General features: G+C 39.5%; 1 protein-coding gene across 3 annotated transcripts in view; it reads right to left on the bottom strand.

Annotated features, from left to right (window-relative positions):
* The window catches only part of GAREM1 (GRB2 associated regulator of MAPK1 subtype 1), a gene marked incomplete at its 5' end in the record, with an annotated part of 210,356 nt that extends 187,736 nt beyond the window's left edge, over nucleotides 1-22,620 (bottom strand). For 2 of the 3 annotated variants that reach the window (XM_082416022.1, XM_082416023.1), the window contains one exon: nucleotides 22,489-22,620. In XM_082416022.1, coding sequence (XP_082272148.1) covers nucleotides 22,489-22,609 — 121 coding nt within the window. The remainder of the gene's footprint in view (nucleotides 1-22,488) is intronic. The other variant, XM_082416024.1, reaches the window with a different exon arrangement.
* Nucleotides 22,621-23,029: the final 409 nt, after the last annotated feature.

The raw sequence follows: 23,029 nt of genomic DNA, 5'->3' as shown, positions 1-23,029 counted from the left end.
TTTACTGTTTCATTCTGAAGTGCATCAAATTTGGGGACCTGAGTGGATTCTGCTGCGGTGGTGTCTGTTATAACACCATGTGTTATTTGTGTCCTAGAAGGCGGGGGAAAGGCTAAAAGCCAGCAGCTAAGCCACAGGATAAAGGTCCGACCTCAGCAGGTGACAGCTCTTCAAGATCTGCTCCCCACTGCCTTTTGGGCCTCATCTCCTCCTCCCACCCCCTTCCATGCCTCTGTTCAGGATGTTCCTAACCTCTGTCAGGAATAGCATTCTCTCTCTTCTAAACCCACTGGAACCCTACTCACTCGTCAGTGACTAGCTCAGCAGTCAATTAATGTTTTCTGTGAAACCTGCCTCCAGAGCTCCTGGCAATATTAACTGACCTCTGGGATGAAGTGTTTCCACGCTTATTACACGATAATAGTTAATTCTAAGAATCGACCTGCCCAGTGGGCCTCTGAACTCCTTGAGCATCAGGACTGCACGTTTTCACCTTCACGTTCCTGGCACTTGGTACTGTGCTTGTAAGACAGCGGGCGTGTGATCCACAGCTGCTCAGCAAACACACTGTGAAAACCACATTCCATAATCCCACTTATCCATCAGCCTACTGAGGGATGTTAGGGTAAACTCTATCACTGGGAAACTCCAGAAAAGGAGATGACACATTTATAACTTCTGATGTTAAAAAAATTATCCGACACTTTATTTAACTACAGGTCAGCAAAATTTGTGTGTATGTGTTTACATATGTATGTGTGCTTATGAGCATGTGTATGTATATATGTAGTTTCCTCTGGCTGCCAAAATAAATTTCCACAAATTGAGTGCCTTAAAACAACAGAAATTTATTCTCACAGCTCTGGAGGCCAAAAGTCCAAAATCAAGCTGTCGGCAAGCCTGCGCTTCCTTGGGAGGCTCTAGGGGAGATTCTGTTCGCTGCCTCTTGCTGTTTCTGGCGGCTTCAGGAACACCCTGGCTTGTGGCTCTATCACTCTAATCTCTCCCTCCTCTTCCATCTGTCTCAAACCCCCCTCTGCCTTTCTCTTCGAATGACAGGTGTCAGTGAACTTAGAGCACACTCGTGTAATCCAGGAAGATTTCATCTCAAAACTGTTAATTACATCTGCAAAACCCCCTTTTCCAAATAAGGTAACAAACCAGTTACCACTTCTTTCCATGCCCAGAACTTGCTAAAAGGTCAGAAGGTGAAGAATAGAGTATGTCCACCTGTGTGTGTCCGGGGGTGGAGCTTGCAAATACTTTAGGGATAAGCTTGAGTGTCCAGAGAGCTCTGTGGCAGAGTCACTCACGACAGGATTTCTGATCCATCTGGTGGGCATCCGGTGGTCCTACTAGACCCTGTGAAATGTACAATGGAAAGAGAAGACAGGATCCTGGCTCTCAGATGGCTCAGAAAGACACCTAAAAAGAGAAGTGATGAAACTTTTAAACACACCCAACTTCAACTTCATAAAGTTTGGAGGACTTTATGGAATGCACGATTGAGACTTTGTTGTCGTTCTGCACAAAGGTCTTACAGTAGAAAAAGTCTCAAAGAATGATCTCTGTATGAGTTCTCTTCTCACACTTATTTCTCCTTTTTTTAAGCAGAAAGTCTGGGACATTGAGATATCAGGTCCACATTTCCCTACGTTTTTCCTAAAAAGATTTAATTTTGCTCCTTGCATGTGAAATTAAGAGGAATCAGGAAGACAATGCCAACCAAGATTTGCAGGGAGGTAAGGAAAACATTAAGAGAAATTTACTTTAAGCCTTTAAAAATAAACAGATGTGGGTCATAATGGGATTTTTAAGCAATAAACACAGATATACATTAAGAATAGTATGTGAAGTGTGCTCCTTGTCCAAAAAATAATGGGGTAAATATACTTTCAATTGATGAAATAGTTAAAAAGATGAGCACAACTTGCAAATGCTTCTGAAATTTTGCAAGGCACATACTCTCTCTTTTACACACACACACACACACACACACCAGCTTAGTACAATATCATTTTAAAACAAATTCTTCCCTGGAGACAACTTATTGCCAAAGCATCTGGACTATGCTTCCAGAAGGCATTTAACAAGTTACTATCATTTCCCAGACTCAACAGGGTAGCACTGGCTTTAAAATGAATTAAAATTTTCTTTAGAAAAAAGATCTCAGGCCTCCCACAGCTACTGGAAAAGAAGAGTAAATCAAGGTTAGGGACAGCTCTAGCCACAACTTCTTTTTAATAAAAAGAATTTAAAAAAAGAAGAATTTAAAAAAAAAATCTGTTTTCAGATTTCATTAAGCTACATGTTTTTACATCACAGCCCAAGGCAATCCCTAAAAGACAGGTGTGGATGAAGTGTGTTTTTTCTACTGATAAAAAACAAAAATTTGACAACGATATTCAATTTAGTAAGCATACTTTTGAATAAATGGGCTGGCACAACAGTCTGAAAGAAAATAAAAATCTTACGTCATATGCAAATTTAATTCCAGATGGACTAAAGACTTAAATTTAAAAAAATTGTTTTTAAATCTTCCTAAAATATCTAAGAAAATGCATATACAATCTAGGAGTCACTTTCTCAGCCAAAAGTGAAAACACAGGAAAAAGACACTTGTCTAAGAGGAAACAAGATGGCGGAGTAGAAAGACGTGCTCTCACTCCCTCTTGCGAGAACACCAGAATCACAACTAGCTGCTGGACAATCATCAACAGGAAGACACTGGAACTCACCAAAAAAGATACCCCACATCCAAAGACAACGGAGAAGCCACAATGAGATGGTAGGAGGGACGCAAGCACAGTGAAATCAAATCCCATAACTGCTGGGTGGGTGACTCACAGACTGGAGAACACTTATACCACAGAAGTCCACCCACCGGAGAGAAGGTTCTGAGCCCCATGTCAGGCTTCCCAACCTGGGGGTCCAGCAATGGGAGGAAGAATTCCTAGAGAATCAGACTTTAAAGCTTAGTGGGAATTGATTGCAGGACTTCGACAGGACTGGGGGAAACAGAGACTCCACTCTTGGAGAGCACACACAAAGCAGTGTGTGCATCGGGACCCAGGGGAAGGAGCAGTGACCCCAGGGGAGACTGAACGAGACCTACCCGCTAGTGTTGGAGGGTCTCCTGTAGAGGCAGGGGGTGGTTCTGTTTCACCATGGGGACAAGGACACTGGCAGCAGAAGTTCTGGGAAGTACTCCTTGGCCCTCCAAAGTATGTCATCAGCCCCATCAAAGAGCCCAGGTAGGCTCCACTGTTGGGTTGCCTCAGGCCAAACAACCAACAGGGAGGGAACCCAGCCCCACCCATCAATGGTCAAGTGGATTAAAGTTTTACTGAGCTCTGCCCACCAGAGCAACAGGCAGCTCTACCCACCACCAGTCCCTCCCATCAAGCCTCTTAGATAGCCTCATCCACCAGAGGGCAGACAGCAGAAGCAAGAAGAACTACAATCCTGCAGCCTGAGGAACAAAAACCACATTCACAGAAAGGCAGACAAGATGAAAAGGCAGAGGGCTATATACCAGATGAATGAACAAGATAAAACCCCAGAAAAATAACTAAATGAAGTGGAGATAGGCAACCTTCCAGAAAAAGAATTCAGAATAATGATAGTGAAGATGATCCAGGACCTCGGAAAAAGAATGGAGGCAAAGATCGAGAAGATGCAAGAAATGTTTAACAAAGACCTAGAAGAATTAAAGAACAAACAAACAGAGATGAACAATACAATAAATGAAATGAAAACTACACTAGAAGGAATCAATAGCAGAATAACTGAGACAGAAGAACGGATGACTGACCTGGAAGACAGAATGGTGGAATTCACTGCTGCAGAACAGAATAAAGAAAAAAGAATGAAAAGAAATGAAGACAGCCTAAGAGACCTCTGGGACAACATTAAAAGCAACAACATTCGCATTATAGGGGTCCCAGAAGGAGAAGAGAAAGAGATAGGATCAGAGAAAATATTTGAAGAGATTATAGTTGAAAACTTCCCTAACATGGGAAAGGAAATAGCCACCCAAGTCCAGGAAGCGCAGAGAGTCCCATACAGGATAAACCCAAGGAGAAACACGCTGAGACACACAGTAATCAAATTGCCAAAAGTTAAAAACAAAGAAAAATTATTGAAAGCAGCAAGGGAAAAATGACAAATAACATACAAGGGAACTCCCATAAGGTTAACAGCTGATTTCTCAGCAGAAACTCTGCAAGCCAGAAGGGAGTGGCATGATATACTTAAAGTGATGAAAGGGAAGAACCTACAACCAAGATTACTCTACCCGGCAAGGATCTCATTTAGATTTGATGGAGAAATCAAAAGCTTTACAGACAAGCAAAAGCTAAGAGAATTCAGCACCACCAAACCAGCTCTACAACAAATGCTAAAGGAACTTCTCTAAGTGGGAAACACAAGAGAAGAAAAGGACCTACAAAAATAGACCCATAACAATTAAGAAAATGGTAATAGGAACATACATATTGATAATTACCTTAAACGTGAATGGATTAAATTCTCCAACCAAAAGACACAGGCTGGCTGAATGGATACAAAAACAAGACCCATCTGTATGCTGTCTACAAGAGACCCACTTCAGACCTAGGGACACATACAGACTGAAAGTGAGGGGATGGAAAAAGATATTCCATGCAAATGGAAATCAAAAGAAAGCTGGAGTAGCTATACTCATATCAGATAAAATAGACTTTAAAATAAAGAATGTTACAAGAGACAAAGAAGGACACTATATAATGATCAAGGGATCAATCCAGGAAGAAGATATAACAATTATAAATATATACGTACCCAACAGAGGAGCACCTCAATACATAAGGCAAGTGCTAACAGCTATAAAAGAGGAAATCGAGAGTAACACAATAATAGTGGGGGACTTTAACACGTCACTTACACCAATGGACAGATCATCCAAAATGAAAATAAATAAGGAAACAGAAACTTTAAATGACACAATAGACCAGATAGATTTAATTGATATTTATAGGACATTCCATCCAAAAACAGCAGATTACACTTTCTTCTCAAGCGCACACAGAACATTCTCCAGGATAGATCACATCTTGGGACACAAATCAAGCCTCAGTAAATTTAAGAAAATTGAAATCATATCAAGCATCTTTTCTGACCACAACGCTATGAGATTAGAAATGAATTACAGGGAAAAAACGTAAAAAACACAAACACATGGAGGCTAAACAATACGTTACTAAATAACCAAGAGATCACTGAAGAAATCAAAGAGGAAATCAAAAAATACCTAGAGACAAATGACAATGAAAACACGACGATCCAAAACCTATGGGATGCAGCAAAAGCTGTTCTAAGAGGGAAGTTTATAGCTATACAAGCCTACCTCAGGAAACAGGAAAAATCTCAAGTAAACAATCTAACCTTACACCTAAAGGAACTAGAGAAAGAAGAAAAAACAAAACCCAAAATTAGCAGAAGGAAAGAAATCATAAAGATCAGAGCAGAAATAAATGAAATAGAAACAAAGAAAACAACAGCAAAGATCAATAAAACTAAAAGCTGGTTCTTTGAGAAGACAAACAAAATTGAGAAACCTTTAGCCAGACTCATCAAGAAAAAGAAGGAGAGGACTCAAATCAATAAAATTAGAAAAGAAAAAGGAGAAGTTACAAAGGACACCGCAGAAATACAAAGCATCCTAAGAGACTACTACAAGCAAATCTATGCCAATAAAATGGACAACCTGGAAGAAATGGACAAATTCTTCAAAAGGTATAACCTTCCAAGACTGAACCAGGAAGAAATAGAAAATATGAACAGACCAATCACAAGCACTGAAATTGAAAATGTGATTAAAAGTCTTCCAACAAACAAAAGTCCAGGACCAGATGGCTTCACAGGTGAATTCTATCAAACATTTAGAGAAGAGCTGACACCCATCCTTCTGAAATTTTCCAAAAAATTTCAGAAGAAGGAACACTCCCAAACTCATTCTATGAGGCCACCGTCACCCTGATACCAAAACCAGACAAAGATACTACAAAAAAAGAAAATTACAGACCAATATCACTGATGAATATAGATGCAAAAATCCTCAACAAAATACTAGCAAACAGAATCCAACAACACATTAAAAGGATCATACACCATGATCAAGTGGGATTTATCCCAGGGATGCAAGGATTCTTCAATATATGCAAATCAATCAATGTGATACACCATATTAACAAATTGAAGAATAAAAACCATATGATCATCTCAATAGATGCAGAAAAAGCTTTTGACAAAATTCAACACCCATTTATGATAAAAACTCTCCAGAAAGTGGGCATAGAGGGAACCTCCCTCAACATAATAAAGGCCATATATGACAAACCCACAGCAAACATCACTCTCAATGGTGAAAAACTGAAAGCATTTCCTCTACGATCAGGAACAAGGCAAGGATGTCCACTCTCACCACTATTATTCAACATAGTTTTGGAAGTCCTAGCCACAGCAGTCAGAGAAGAAAAAGAAATAAAAGGAATACAAATTGGAAAAGAAGAAGAAAAACTGTCACTGTTTGCAGATGACATGATACTATACATAGAGAATCCTAAAAATGCCACCAGAAAACTGCTAGAGCTAATTAATGAATATGGTAAAGTTGCAAGATACAAAATTAATGCACAGAAATCCCTTGCACTCCTATACACTAATGATGAAAAATCTGAAAGAGAAATTATGGAAACACTCCCATTTACCATTGCAACAAAAAGAATAAAATACCTAGGAATATACCTACCTAGGGAGACAAAAGACCTGTATGCAGAAAACTATTAAGACACTGATGAAAGAAATTAAAGATGATACCAACAGATGGAGAGATATACCATGTTCTTGGATTGGAAGAATCAACATTGTGAAAATGACTATACTACCCAAAGCAATCTATTGAAATCCAATAGATTCAATGGAATCCCCATCAAATCCAATAGATTCAATGCAATCCCCATTAAATTACCAATGGCATTTTTTACAGAACTAGAACAAAAAATCTTAAAATTTGTATGGAGGCACAAAAGACCCCAAATAGCCAAAGCAGTCTTGAGGGAAAAAAACAGAGCTGGAGGAATCAGACTCCCTGACTTCAGACTATACTACAAAGCTACAGTAATGAAGACAATATGGTACTGGCACAAAACAGAAACATGTATCAATGGAACAAGATAGAAAGCCCAGAGATAAACCCACACACCTATGGTCAACTAATCTATGACAAAGGAGGCAAAGATATACAATGGAGAAAAGAGAGTCTCTTCAGTAAGTGGTGCTGGGGAAAATGGAGAGCTACATGTAAAAGAATGAAATTAGAACACTCCCTAACACCATACACAAAAATAAACTCAAAATGGATTCGAGACCTAAATGTAAGACTGGACAGTATAAAACTCTTAGAGGAAAACATAGGAAGAACACTCTTTGACATAAATCACAGCAAGATCTTTTTTAATCCACCTCCTAGAGTAATGGAAATAAAAACAAAAATAAACAAATGGGACCTAATGAAACTTCAAAGCTTTTGCACAGCAAAGGAAACCATAAACAAGACAAAAAGACAACCCTCAGAATGGGAGAAAATATTTGCAAACGAATCAACAGACAAAGGATTAATCTCCAAAATATATAAACAGCTCATGCAGCTCAATAGTAAAAGAACAAACAACCCAATCCAAAAATGCGCAGAAGACCTACTGAGACATTTCTCCAAAGAAGACATACAGATGGCCAAGAAGCACATGAAAAGCTGCTCAACATCACTAATTATTAGAGAAACGCAAATCAAAACCACAGTGAGGTATCACCTCACACCAGTTAGAATGGGCATCATCAGAAAATCTACAAACAACAAATGCTGGAGGGGGTGTGGAGAAAAGGGAACCCTCTTGCACTGTTGGTGGGAATGTAAATTGATACAGCCACTATGGAGAACAGTATGGAGGTTCCTTAAAAAACTAAAAATAGAATTACCATATGATCCAGCAATCCCACTACTGGGCATATACCCAGAGAAAACCATAATTCAAAAAGACACATGCACCCCCATGTTCATTGCAGCACTATTTACAATAGCCAGGTCCTGGAAGCAACCTAAATGCCCATCAACAGACGAATGGATAAAGACGAAGTGGTACATATATACAATGGAATATTACTCAGCCATAAAAAGGAACGGAATTGAGTCATGTGTTGAGATGTGGATGGATCTAGAGACTGTCATACAGAGTGAAGTAAGTCAGAAAGAGAAGAACAAATATCGTATATTTACACATGTATGTGGAACCTAGAAAAATGGTACAGATGAGCCAGTTTGCAGGGCAGAAGTTGAGACACAGATGTAGAGAACAAACGTATGGACACCAAGGGGGGGAAACCGCGGTGGGGTGGGGATGGTGGTGTGATGAATTGGGCGATTGGGATTGACATGTATACACTGATGTGTATAAAATTGATGACTAATAAGAACCTGCAGTATAAAAAAACAAAGAAAACAACTAATACTAAACTTTCATTAGGTTATTTGTATGGAATTATGTTAATATAAATGTTTCAGACATTACATGAAATTTCTAAAAAGAAAAAAAGAAGACACTTGTCTAAGTAAAAATTTTAAACTCTTGAATGGATACATATAATATAAACAAAGTCAACAGATAAGGTAAATGTAAATTTTAAAAAATCTCTATAATTTATAAACAGCACGTAGAAATTGGCAAGAATAAAATGACAACAGAAAAAGCAGCAAAAAATATGTCAATTTGCAGAAGAGCGAGTCTACGTGATAGACATATTAAAAGGGCACAAAAATCACTAATGGTCAGGCAAATGCAAATTAACATAGCAGTTAGATCTCATTTTATGTCCATTAGGCTGGCAAATATTTCTTTTAAACTTTATAACATCTAATGGTTGTCACAGATTTGCAGAAATGGTATTCTCATTCATCAGTGATGGAAATGAGAATTGTTACCGACTTTTTGGACAGCATTTGGGCAACTGCTGTTAAATCGGTTCCACTTCTGTGAATTGGGTTCTGAAACTGGGATAGAAGACCCACTTTCCCTAAATAATTTTTTCTAAAAAGATTTCATTTTGATCCTTGCATGTGAGATTAAGAGAATCAGGAAGACAATGCCATCAAAGATGTTTTGGGGGAGAAGTAAAAGATATGTGAGAGAAACCACAGACTTTTATAGAAATAATGAACAAATTAACAACATTATGTACATGGAGGTTTAGTGAAGTATAATTAATAGAGACCAATAACTAGAAACAAGTTGAACACAAATCAACAGAAGAATGAGTATACCCATACCATGGACTATTATGCAGCTGTTAACAAAAATGAATTTGTTTTACACCAGATGATTTAGAAAGATTCCCATGAGTGACATAAACAAGAAGCCAAGAAGTATGTATAACATACAAGTATGTATAATATAATCCTGTTTTTAAAAAGCAATGACAGAATTTTGTTTCAGTATTGTCTTCGAATCAAGGTTTGTTGGATCCATGGATGCAGAACCCATGGATATAGAGGGCCACTGTACTATGGCCATTTTACTATGTGGACTTGAGCATCCACAGATTTTGGTATCTGTGGGGGTTTTGGAACCAATCCCCTGCAGATGCTGAGGGAGGACTGTATATCTAACGTCAATGCAGAATTATATGAGCATAGAGGAAATATGAAAGATACTCCTGTGTTATTAAAGTGAATTGTGTGGGTAGGCAGGGTTGGATGGGAGGAATGGGGGTTGACGTGAAGGGAGAAAGTAAAAAAACAAAAAACAAAAGCGGTAGATAAAATGCCTCGTTTCTGTAAAATTATAAGAGTGTAAGAGAGAAAGAGAATAGAGGATGCGAGAGAGGACAGTCACCAAGTTATTTTAGGATAGTGGGACCTCAGATTATCTTTAGTTTTAGAATATTTCCATGCATTCAAATTTTTAATTGTGAATACATGATGTTTATAATTGGGAGAAATGAAGTTTTGTTTCATTGTGACGATTTAAAAAACTAAATAGACTATACATGGTATTTATAACTTAGTTCATATATTTCTCCTCTTCCCTCCCCCTCTAGTGTCCATTAGCACGAAACTCCTCAGATAGCTACTGTATTCAACTGTATATAACCTGCTCAGATTGATAACTTCCCAACAGAGTCAAGAAAAAAGACAGAAGACTGGGGGGAGGGGCAAGTACAATTCACAAGCCACTTGATCCCCTGTGAAGTTAATTTGAGGCTTCTTCTTTGGCGCGAAAAGATTCTCTTAAAGTCATCTTGTACTGTGCTTTCAGCAACTGTCACCTCAAGCCTCTGATAAAGACAACTATTTATAGAGTCCTCAGGTGCCAAGTTGGCAGTGGGATATGTATTTTATTCCCCCATCAATCACTGTCTATACGTAGAAAGAATTACACCGGGCTTTCCTTCTCTTATCTCCGGTTCCCTTCTTCTTAAATATTACTACATCAAAGTCGACATTTGCACAGATATTCAACAGAGGAAATGAAACGACATTCAAACTATCACGTTTGCTTCTCTCCTGGTCTTGAAGTTATCTGTGAATCTCTAGTATTTATTCTCTCACATCAGCACTCAGATTCTAAGCTTCAACAGGCTCCCAATTTGCCAAAACCCAACGCTTACAAGAGAGAGAATAGGAAATGGAATAGAAAACTCTAACTGCCCTAAATGCAGCACTTCAGGGTTCATTATAGATTACATGTAAAAATAATGAAATATTTTTATAAACTTGTCTATTCATTCTTAGTCTTTAAAACCAAATAGTGATGAACCTAGTTTGTCAGCTTAGTTTTATGCAATGCACAGGAATTTGTCAACAATGACGTACCAGTGGGAACTCTCCATGACATGAATTCAAATTCTGTATGTATAATTATAGTTACGAACACACAACATGGTTTTATCAAGATTTTCATGAGATTATTGACTGGCCACAATGCAACACTGAACATAACATTTAAATCCAATATCCAATTTGATGAAGAAAAGTAAATTAACCACACTTATTCAATTTCAGAAAGAGGTAATACCTATTTATGAACATTAACTGGAAAAAATAGAACAGAAGTTTATAAAGTGATTAAGCCCACCTGAAACCTGGAGATTATTTATAAACATCCTGCAGAAAAACCAAGAATAAAGGACACTAGGATTTCATTTTTATTACAGAAGCTTTAAAAAACAACTCTACCAAAAAACTAAACAAAGAACTCATAAAATTCACAAATATGATAAAATTATTGAATTTATTCTACTAGTCATCAAACCAATACAAATTAGAAAAAGTGCCAATTTTTAAATTATCTAAATTAGCAAAGACTGAAAAACACCTATGATATTCAATGATGCACAATGATATTACTCATTCATTGCTAATGGTACAAACTTTCCCGGATACAATTTAGCAATACACATCAACAATCTAAAAAAATAAAATAAAATTTTTTTAATCCCACTTCCAGGAATCCCAAATAATGAAATGCTGTATAAAACTGACAAATTTAAGCATAAAGATAGCCTCAAAAACATAACACTCAAAACAACTAAATGTCTAACAAGTGGAAAATAGTCAAATAAATAATGGTTAATTGGTAATAGAGGAATCACATTCAGTCATGACAATTTTATTTTCAAAGAATATTAATAATGAAAGAAAATGCTCATGATACAATGCAAAATTTTAAAAGTCTTACATATAGCTTGGCCTCACTTTTATATATATTCTCCATTTACATGGCATGCATGCATAATAGGAAAATGTTAATAATGGTTCCAGGACTTTCCTGGTGGCGCAGTGGTTAAGAATCCGCCTGCTAATGCAGGGGACACGGGTTCGAGCCCTGGTCCGGGAAGATACCACATGCCACGGAGCAACTAAGCCTGTGCGCCACAAATACTGAGCCTGCGCTCTAGAGCCCGCGAGCCGGACCGCAACGAAAAGTAGCCCCCACTTGCCACAACTAGAGAAAGCCTGTGCACAGCAACGAAGACCCAACGCGGCCCAAAATAAATAAATAAAATTAAAAAAAAAAAGGTTACATAACAAATTATATAACCTCTGGAATTAACACTGATATTCATTTCTGTCATTTTCTGTCTACATTTTCCAAATTCTCTATAACAATGATATCTGGGGGGGAAATAGTAAGTATGTTTAAAAAAAAACCCGCCAAGCCTCTCTGGCAAAAGAAATAGAGCAGGAAAAAAAGCACCTTTAAAAAATTGGACACTGCTTCCCTGGCAGTGCAGTGGTTAAGAATCCGCCTGCCAATGCAGGGGACACGGATTTGAGCCCTGGTCCGGGAAGATCCCACATGCCGCGGAGCAACTAAGCCCGTGCGCCATAACTACTGAGCCTGTGCTCTAGAGCCCACAAGCCACAGCTACTGAACCCTGCGAGCCACAACTACTGAAGCCCGCACGCCTAGAGCCCATGCTCCGCAACAAGAGAAGCCACCGCAATGAGAAGTTCGTGCACCGCAACAAAGGGTAGCCCCCGCTCGCCGCAACTAGAGAAAGCCCGCGCACAGCAACAAACACCCAATGCAACCAAAAAAAAAAAAAAAAAAGTTGGACAACTATCCCCATTGTGTATATCAGGTTAGGGGCAAAACCTGAGAAGGAGACAAACCAAAAAAGAACGTGAGAGTGCCTTCTAACAACAATTTCTTAGAGTATAAAACTTTTCATGGCTTACTGATAAAGTACTTCCACCTCTAATAAGGGGCCTCTTAAATAGAACCGCTTTAAGGTTTTAGCTCAAGGATGAAGACAGAAAAGTAAGTTGGGGCAAGAAGTTCCTACTCTCTTAGCTAAGGAAGAACCTTAACAAGGAGATGTCAAGGAATTAGGGCCCAAAGCATGACCTTTGTTTTTTTCTTAAGATGCACAGTACCTTTATTTATTTATTTTAAAATTAATTTTTATTGGAGTACAGTTGATTTACAATGTTGTGTTAGTTTCGGCTGTACAGCAAAGTCAATCAGTTATACATATACATATATCCACTCTTTTTTACATTCTATTCCCATATAGGTCATTACAGAGTATTGAGTAGAGTTCCCTGTGCTATACAGGAGGTTCTTACTAGTTATTTACAAGGCATGACTCTTTTAGTAAGTTTTGAATAGGAGGAAAAAAGTAAAGAAAAGGCATCAAAGCAAAAATCTGAATGGCAAAAGCTGCTAGGCGGCTCCCAATATTCATTGCTCACCTCTCCTGCAATAAAAAACCCTGGGCACTGTGCCCAGTTAAGACTCCAGTTCTTTGCCTTCCTGCCCATATAAGAGTGTGTAAGTCCTGCCCAATGAGATGTAAGTGCGGTGCAGTAAAACATACCCTTTTTCCCTTCCTCCTGTCTGGGATGCAGACACGACCGCTGGAGCTCTAGCAGCCACCGAGAACCATAAAGTCAAAACTACCTCTTGAGGATGACAGAGCAGAAAGACATGAGGAGCCTGGGTCCTTGACTCTGTGGATCTGCCCTATCATCCTGGACCATGTTCCTTTAGACTTCTGTTATATGAAAAAGAAATCTCCACTTTTTTTTTTTTTGGTCCTTGTTACACACAGTTGAAATTAACCTAAACTGATGTACCTGGCCATGCTGAGCTTGTGAAAATTTTTCTCTTGATCCTGTCTACTCTCAGTGGCTCCCTTCCTCTTAACAGACCAAAGACTGGACCAAAATAAACAGGAAAAAATAACAGCAGAATATCTTAATGAAGCTTTATGTTCTTTATTATTTTTAAATAAGTAATCTGAACCTTCTAGAGCTCTCGCTCTCTTTAGGCATAACTAATTGAATTGTTTTTAACTTGGGTCTGGTGCTTGACTGATTTTGCGGGTCAGTGGTCCAAGGCAAAAACGGATCCTGCATGACATTAAATGTTAACCTGAAACAAACTGAAGATTTCATAGCACAAGCTACTGGGGACCAGGAATGACAATGGAATAGATGTTAGGTCCTTGATTCCAGCCATTCCCTACTTGCCCATTGCTGCTAAAGGAAGAGAGTGGCAATTCAAAGTGAATATCAATCACGGAGTATAGCGTCTGCATAGATGGATGGCCTGGAGTTATTCAAGTGAGCTTCCTCTGGCATTTCATTAACGTCTTTTTGAATGGATGACAAAAGTCTCTTATAACCAGTGCTTCCTAATTACCTACAAGGTAACAGATATGTTTAAAAATAGAAAAGTAAATATTTACCCTTTTCCAGTTACTTTTGGATATTTGAATCTGGTTCTCTGCTAGGAGGAAAATACTGTCAATGTGAACCAATTATCAAGGGCACATTTTCATTTCTAACATCTTGAAGTCTGGTATTGAGAAAATTGTCACCTTGAAAAAAAAATCTGACCAAGGAAATTTTTCTCTACTGAGTGGAAAAAAACAACAGAACATAACCTATTTTAAATCTTCACAAGGATACAAACATAAGCACTGCTCACAATTACATTCCTCTCTAAGCTATAACCAGGGCTAATCGTAGTAACTTAACGTACACGTTAAATATTAGCCTGAATAACAACTAGCTTCATAACTATAAGACTTCACATTGCAGTTTGAATTCAATAACTTGATATTTATTAAACAACCATTCAAGTCATCAAAGCCCAAGTGGTATTTAAATACTTCAAAGTAGGTTTAAGAAGTAGCAGAATCAATTAAAATGACTTGTCCTATAAGTATATATAAAGTAATTCATCCCCAGAACTAGAAAAGGGCTCAGGAATATTGGTTTTTCCTTTTTATTTTACCACTATGTAATACTCCTGCAATGGCAAAAAGGAAACTCATTGTCTGGGATTAAGACACTACGTTTTGAAGTCAATCTTGGGGCTATTCTAGGAAGATGACAACTGTACCAAATTAGCAGTTGTAGTTTTGCAACACTACTTAAACCAAGTGGCTTGTTTTGCTTAGAAGTAAAATCCCTGGTGCCCTGAGAAGATGAGACAATGGATAGTTAAATGGCTAGCTGACTATCCAATCGGGTTTTTCTTTATTGTTTTAAGAGTTGACTAGTTCCAAAGATTTATGGTATTCTAGGTGATACAAGATTAAAAATTCAATGACACAGCTACATGTAGTACGTAAAGAAGGCGTCTTAATTTCAAAATGAAAGAACTAGTAAGAAAGCAAAAAAATCTGAAAAAATGAGTTGTAATTTCTAGAAATAACTTATTTACAATATTGATAACTAATGACCCTAAGGATCATTATTTCATCATGATGCTCTACCAGTCTCTATTTTTCCTACTGCTAATTTTAGGACCTACCACCTTATCTCAAGTGGAGCAAGCGTGAAATTCTATGTCAGACTAGCAGAGGTCATAGCTTTAGTAATACCGATAATTTGGACCTTAAAAATTTTAATACTGAGATTTGCTTATTCATTTATTACATTCTTACTGAATGCCTCCTATGTACCAGGCATTGTGCTTAGAAGCTGGGAAACAGTAAAAATTACCCTAAATACCTTTAACCTGAAATTCGAGTAAACAATCTTGTGAAACTGGGAACAGGGGTGGAGGCTGAGATGTGGGGGGAGCATCTTCATGTGGAAATGTCATCTAAAAGAGGAGTTAATCCCATGAGATTTAAAAAATATTTTAGCAGGTATATTTTGTCAAGTATGACAAAATAATACATAAACCAGCAATAAAAGTTATTTTTCAAGTTGCATATAATAGCTGGTCTTCTTAAGATTGATAGCCCTGCTGAAAACGAGAGGGAGTTTATGAGTCTTCCTAGAACTGCAGCTTAGTAAGTGAAAAGACAGATACCTCAAGAATCTCAAACAAAAATGAACGAGTTTACAAGCTGGTCTACTAGAACTTGCTATTTCAACAAGGCAGCCAAATGAGGTAAAGAGACTAAAATACTCTCTCTTTAAACTATGATGCAGTTGATCACAATGGTCAAACCAGTTTTCTTTTTACAGATGAACTGAGCATCTTAAGATTTTTTTTTTACTGGTCATGTGGATACTCATTTAAGACTTTCAAAACAGCCATCTTACTTGAAAAGCAAGAGCATTCAAGGAGCCATGTCCAAATCTCGTCTTGTGGGTCTAAATGTTTACCTCTCCGTCCACTGTCCTCCACAAGGTCCTCTCCTATTCTTTTTTCATAATTTTTAGGCATGGCCAACTAGAATACATGACAACGAGAGGAAAGTAAAAGTATATGGTATATAAAAGAATATTCAAGAGACTTTCTTCATAACCCACCTTGTGTATAACATCATACTAGGCACTTCTTTCCTGCTAACGGTTCTCCAACTATAGGTGCTCTGAAAATCATCATCAATCTGATAAAAGCATCGATGAGGATGTACTAAAAAAAGATTCCAGTGTCTCAGTATCACTAGGTCAGGCTCACATGTGGTTCTGGATTAAGTTAAAACCTAGAGTTAAAACTAACTTCCTGTCTCTCCCAAACCCAATCTTGGTTGAGTTAGTTTACAAGACTTTCTCTCTGATAAAGACCTTACACCACCTTTTTATAACCTGTGTATTACTAAGTCAATAACCTGGAATACTCAGAAGGAAATGGACTAAAGTCACACAGAACGTTTCCCTCAGCTTCTTTATCTGTAAGGATAGCAAAATCTATTTATTATTCACTGGACTTCTGTTGCCTAAATGATAGGCAACAGAAGGGGAGGCTTCTGAAGCCTCCCCATCAATTGCTCTGAGCCTGCACTATGTCAATCTTACATATACATTGTTTTAAAATACATATGTATTGGGAATTCCCTGGCAGTCCATGGTTAAGACTCCAAGCTTCCACCACAGGGGGCACAGATTGGATCCCTGGTGGGGGAACTAAGATCCTGCAAGCCACGTGGTGCGGCCAAAAACCAATAAATTAACTAAAAGAAATAATAAAATACACATGTATTCACATATATTATTGCATTTAACTATCATAGTAAGTAGATACACAAGATTGTAGGCTGCATGAGGACAGAGGTTTTTGTCTGATTTGTTCCGTGCTACTGTCCCGATACCTATAACAGGGTTTGACACATAGTAGGGCCTTAATAAATATTAGCTTATTGAATAAACAGATTAATGAATAACTATGAGATTCATGGGCAAGTATAATGTACATTTTTTTTTCTGCATGAGAAAACTTTAATACCAATCAAACGGATTAAGAGACTGCCCAAGATCACATGGCTAAGAAATAGCAATGCATGTAACTGAACGAGGTTTCTAGGCTCCAAATCCAGTATCCTTTAAACAACTGTCTCACCTGGGGCATACGTATCCTCTTACAATTTAGAATGCCAAGGGAAATGAAACCAAAGATTAGCATAGCACATCTTCCCGGAAAAAGACTTAGATTAAGTTACTTTAGAAAAAATTTTTTAATATATATTAAAGTAACACCAGTCATGGAGCAGATTTTGGGAATTTACATTAATTTCAAAGATAAAACTTGAATCTATAAACACCTTTGACATTTGCAAACAGCCACGTGGACCCTCACTGCCATCTGAGTGTCCACCTTGTTTCTGCACCATCAGACCCCCTGGCACTTACATGGTAAAGTTAGAGAAGCAGCTCAGCAGAAAGCAAATACCAAAGCTCCCACAGTCCCAACACACCTGGGGCTTAGAGTCAACTCTGATTCCTCCGCAAAGCTAGGAGGGACAGACTGCTGCTAATTTATACGCAGCTGCCTCCAACGCCCACCATCTTTATTTCTCTCTCCCTGGCAGTTCATGCAGCCTTGGTCTTCTTCTTTCTTTCAGCAGACAGGACCATAAGCTCACCTTTCACTGCTCTAGACCAGCATTCTTTGAACTGGGATATGTGTCTGAAGCAAAGCCAACACTTCCCAAGCGGTTCACCATCACAGCTATAAGTGAGTCAATTTCTAAATCCCCAACTTCCAAATATTCTCTTGTCTGAAAACTGATCTGCCTGAAACCAAGACTGGGATGGAGGGACATCTATCTCCTGACGAAGGGAAGCTGTCCTTCATCACCTCCCCTTCGCAAAGGTCCTTCTCCCACTTTACAAAAGCAATGCATCTACATCACCTTCACCAGATCTTTCTAATCTTCATTACCCCAGGGTAATGAACACAGGGCTCAGGGCGACTAACAAAGGGACAAATAAAAACGCTGATGCCTGTTGAGGAGTCAAGTCTCCAGCATTTGGGTAACTCCTTCTCTAAGACAGGTAATTTCTACTTGTTTGTTTTAAACAACCTGAAATATTTAAATAAAAAGAGCTTTATGGCCAAAAGAAATACAAAATACTACATTTCAATTTATATTCTTTTTTGTTACATAAGACAAAGTGATCAATAAGACACTTTCATGCATAAAACTATATTACATTGGGAGACACTGCTTTGGGAAAGATCTCCAGTGTTCTCTTTATGTACTGCAAGTAATAAATCCTTCCTTCTACCAAAACAAACGAACAAACAAAAAAACTATATTACATTGGGATAGAATTCTGTAGGGGAAGGGAAATGGAAATATGAATTTAAGGAGAAAAAGGAAAGATGTAAGAATTTTACTGTTAAGAACTTACTCCTGCATTTTTAAAAATGAATGATACTGGGAATTAAATATAGATCCCACTACAGAGTTTTTTAAATGATGTAACAATTTTAAAAGTCAACATTTACAGTATGCTGAAAAATGACATCCTTTGCAACTATTTAAACTTAGGATGAAAAGTTTTAGCAATGAACTTAAAAACGTGCTTAGGGTATAGGGTTTTACAGAATTTTTAGGCACTACAAGAAAAAAAAGTTGTAAGAACACTGCTGTAGAACAACCCTTCAGAGCCCTTCCAAGACAAAATATTGAAGAGACAGAGAAAGAACAATTTCCCCACCTACCTAGCTTTGAGCGAGGATGGGTTGATGATGGGGTGAGGATTAGCATTCTCTCCACCCTCTTCTTGGTCATAAACACATTTGTTGAACCTGGTTCTGCAGCCAAGTTTCTAAGATTGATGATGAAGTTAGATATCCGATCTTAACTGCCTTGCTGATGGGGATTAGACACTGGCTGAAGAGATGTATCTCACTCCTAAGGAGAACCGCTGGAGTACTTTCCTTTTAGTCTCCAGAAAGACTCATGAGACCATACCATAAAGGCTCACTAATTTTGTATTTATCTTATACGATGACAAATTTTGCCACTGGGGATGGAATACTGAATGCGTCTGACTGGCATTTCATTAGTGACATGCATGAGGTAAAGAACTGGAAAGCTCTTACTTATTGTGTAGTTAGTATGTTAAACATGGCAAATGTCCTAAGGAGTAATGTCAACAGACACATCTACATACCCTAAGCCCTCAGACTCCGCTTTTTTCCTTCTTTCCCAGATTCTGTACTCTCTTCTCCTCTGCCCCTTACCTCTTTTCAGCCACTCCTTTAGGAAGCAGAAAATCGTCTAGATATGATGGATGAGGCCGGCGCTTAATTCGATGTCTACACTCTTTTAAAAATATTGACTTTCCTGTCCTCAAGCTCTCAGAGAGACAGTGGGGCTATTTAGAGCAGACGTTAGACCTACTCTAAATCTACTCCCATTTAGTAGAAGGAGGTAGTACAGTTTGAGATAAAAGGCGTCTTTAGAATCGGAAAGTCAGCTGAAAATCAGTCCACCATTTACTAGGTATGTCGCCCTATTTCTCTAAATCTCAAGGCTCGCAAAGTCCTTAAAATGGGGTGCTAAGGATGAGACAAAATACATCAAGCACTTAGAAATGTACCAGCACATAGTAGGCCTTCAATAATCGACAGTTATGAAATCAGATGTTTAATGGTTTTAATGATTGCTTAAAATAGCCAACAGTTTTCTCTTGACATAATGTCAACTACTGTTATGTTTTTCAATTTCTTTAACCTCTTTGAAAACAAGTGATTTGGAAAATGACTACCTTTCATGTCTAAGTATAGGGTGTGCGTGTATAAACTGTACCTGCAGTACTAAAACTGGCAAAAGGACATACACAGAATGACGACTGCACAAATTTCACATACAGCATGGTGGCATATCCTTAACATGTTCTAAGCATTGCTGTGAAACATTTTAAAACATAAGCATGGAATCTATCATCAGTTCTTTTAAAATCTATCCAAAAGTAATTGGTAATCTAACACTTCCCCCTTCAAATTAGCAGAGTTTTTTTTTTTTTTTTTGGTTGTTTGTAAAATATTTATTATTTTCAGGCTGTAGGGACACTGGTACTCCCACAATTCTCATTTGCGTATAAATGAGTACAAGCTCTAAAGCAATTTGACAATGTGTATCAAGGACTTAAAACGGATCTACATGCTTACTCAGCAGGGAAGGAATACATACTAACCCAAACAAACAGATTTAGGTACAAGAGTATTCATTACATCACAACTTAATAGTTGTAAAAAATGAAGCCACTTGATGTCCACTGCAGGGGACTAGATATACAGCCATCTTCCCATGGAACATCATGCAGCTTAAAAAAAAAAAAAAAATTAAATACGATGGGATTAAGTGAAAGAAGCAAGGTATAAAGCAGTATTTGGCTATGATTCCAAATTTGTGTATGCCACTGTGATTCTCAAGCGGGAATAAGAGAAAACTTACAATAAAGAATTGGAATTACACGTAGTGATCAAAATCCATTCCACAGCTTGAAAGGACACGCTGTTAAGACTTGCTACCCGCGTCCTAATTTTAAAAAGAAGTGTGGGATGAGTCCACTGCTCATTCAGACCCTTTTTATGAATGGCGGAGAGAGGAAAGTGGATAATAAAGCTAATACGTCTGCAACTGGTATTCAGCCTCTTTAAACTTTCAGTTTAATGAAACTTTTGGGTGACTTTTACACCGCACACACCAATGTTCACTACCTAGCTAGTAAGTTTTGGGGGAGTGTGCAGAGATGAGAGACGGTAGGAAAAGTCACATAACCTTCCAATATACACAATTTTGCACGGTGTAAGAGTAAATGAAACACTGTCAGCACACACACACACACACACACTCTCTCTCTCTCTCTCTGATTCAGATCTATAGACGCATATTTAAAGCACGCCCACTCTAAGCAGAAATGCCTCAACACACCACCTGACCCTCCCTGAACTCACGTGCACTTCATTACTACTTTTAAAACTCTTAGTTTATTCCCAAAGCCCACCACTACCACCACCAATCAAACAAGGCTAACACGCACGCCAAGACTGTTTTCCAGCGTTCATGAACTTTCCTGCCTTTATTTTTCACATCATTACTTCAAATGTCTGATCTATCCCCGCAGAAAAGAACGGGAACAAAAATGCCTTTGGACGTTTATACGTCTCATGTTACTCATTCCTGTACTCCACAAAAGGAGTAACCCAAGTCCTTGTGACTTGAAATGACATCGTCCTGCTCAGTGCTGTTCTGACTTGGCCTGTGTGACCACAGCTCTATCTGCTTGCCCGCCAGCCTGCGCCCAGGTGCTTCTAGCAGCCCCACAGCAGAAGCAAGCCTGTTTCTGCAAACAGCCTGAAATCGCACGAAGCCAAAATCAACTGAAGTTATTACCAAAACACAAAGGACAAAACACACCTAAACTGCCACCTTACATGTCAGAACTCTCAAACTGAAAGGTATCTATTCGCTTGACAGTATGCACATCCATCTACTTGTTTGCAGATGTCAACCTGCAGAACAAACAGCTGGGAGACGTTTGGTTGGTTTCTGGTTGTCAATTTCAGGAAACACAAGCATTTCTTAGTTCCGAGCTCACGTTCCAAGTCAATACAGGTTTTGGTGTATTTTCAATTTTTTTCCAGGCTAGAAAGGCGCTAAGCTAATAATTAACCTTAAGCATACCATCACCTCTGCTAAAAACATTTTCTACACACAGCCCTAAATTACTTTCTCTTCAGTTAAACAAAACAGACAAGCTGTAATAAAAGGTCTCCGAGAAATGTGATCCCTTTTGGTCACCCAGGAGCCTTTCCCCTAAAATCTGTTCCTTCTTGTGGCGGAGGGGTAGGAGAGTATCCAAAATAAAGGTGCCACCCAAAGCACAATTATTTTGTAAGAAAGTTGCCTAAGATAACTCATACAGGGTTTCCCAGGTTGAGTAATTCTTACAGGCGGGTGAGGAGGGACAGCTCGCCTCCAAGATTACTATCTGCAGAGGCTTCCCTTCTGTTGATTTTTTTTTTTTTTTTTTTGCGTCCTTTTAAATTATACTACTAGGGCTCTGATTTTCACACCTCTAGCTGCTGCTGGGGGCAGTTGAGAGCGACATGCCAGGGCTGCGGCAGCCGCTCGAGCCAAGTCCAACGCTGGGGGGCGGGCAGCCCACTCCCCACCAGGTCCCACCCTCCCGGGCACACGCGTGCAGAGACGCGCCGAGGCTGCGGTCCGCGGGCGGGGACTCACCGCTGTCCAGCCGCGCGATCTGGGGCAGTCGGTAAGTGCTGACCAGCAGGTCCAGCGGAACGGCCACCGAGCTCCACTTCACATCCTTGAGGCTGCAGCCCAGCGAGGGCGCCGGGTCCATCTTCCCCGCCTCCTCCGGCCCCGCGCTCCCGCCGCCGCCGCCTGCACCACCCGCGCCTCGGCGGCCGCCGCTGCTCGCACTTGCGGTCTGGGGCGCGCGGAAGGCGCCGGGCACTCTGGCCGCGGGCAGCCCGGGCGCGCGGCGGCTGCGGCGGCGGGGAGGGAGGGGGGCCCGCGGCCGGCTCAGCTGCCGCTGCGGGACATGGCCGGGGCGCCCCGCGTGCCCTCAAGCCCGGAGAGGACTCGCAGCAACCCGGCGGCGGCGGCGGCGGGGGGCGGCGGCGGCCGGGGTGTATGCGGCGGCTCCCGCTCCGCCTCCTCCTCTGGCCCCGGGTCTGCAGCTGCGGCGGCCGCCCGCTCGCCTCCTCCTTCTTTTACCCCTCCTTCCCTCCGCCTGGAGCGTGTGAGGAGGAGCCGCGGG

The sequence above is a fragment of the Balaenoptera physalus genome (genome assembly GCF_965194825.1).
Source record: "Balaenoptera physalus genome assembly, chromosome: 12".
Taxonomy (NCBI): domain Eukaryota; kingdom Metazoa; phylum Chordata; class Mammalia; order Artiodactyla; family Balaenopteridae; genus Balaenoptera; species Balaenoptera physalus.
This window is presented reverse-complemented; position numbering and strand designations above follow the sequence as displayed.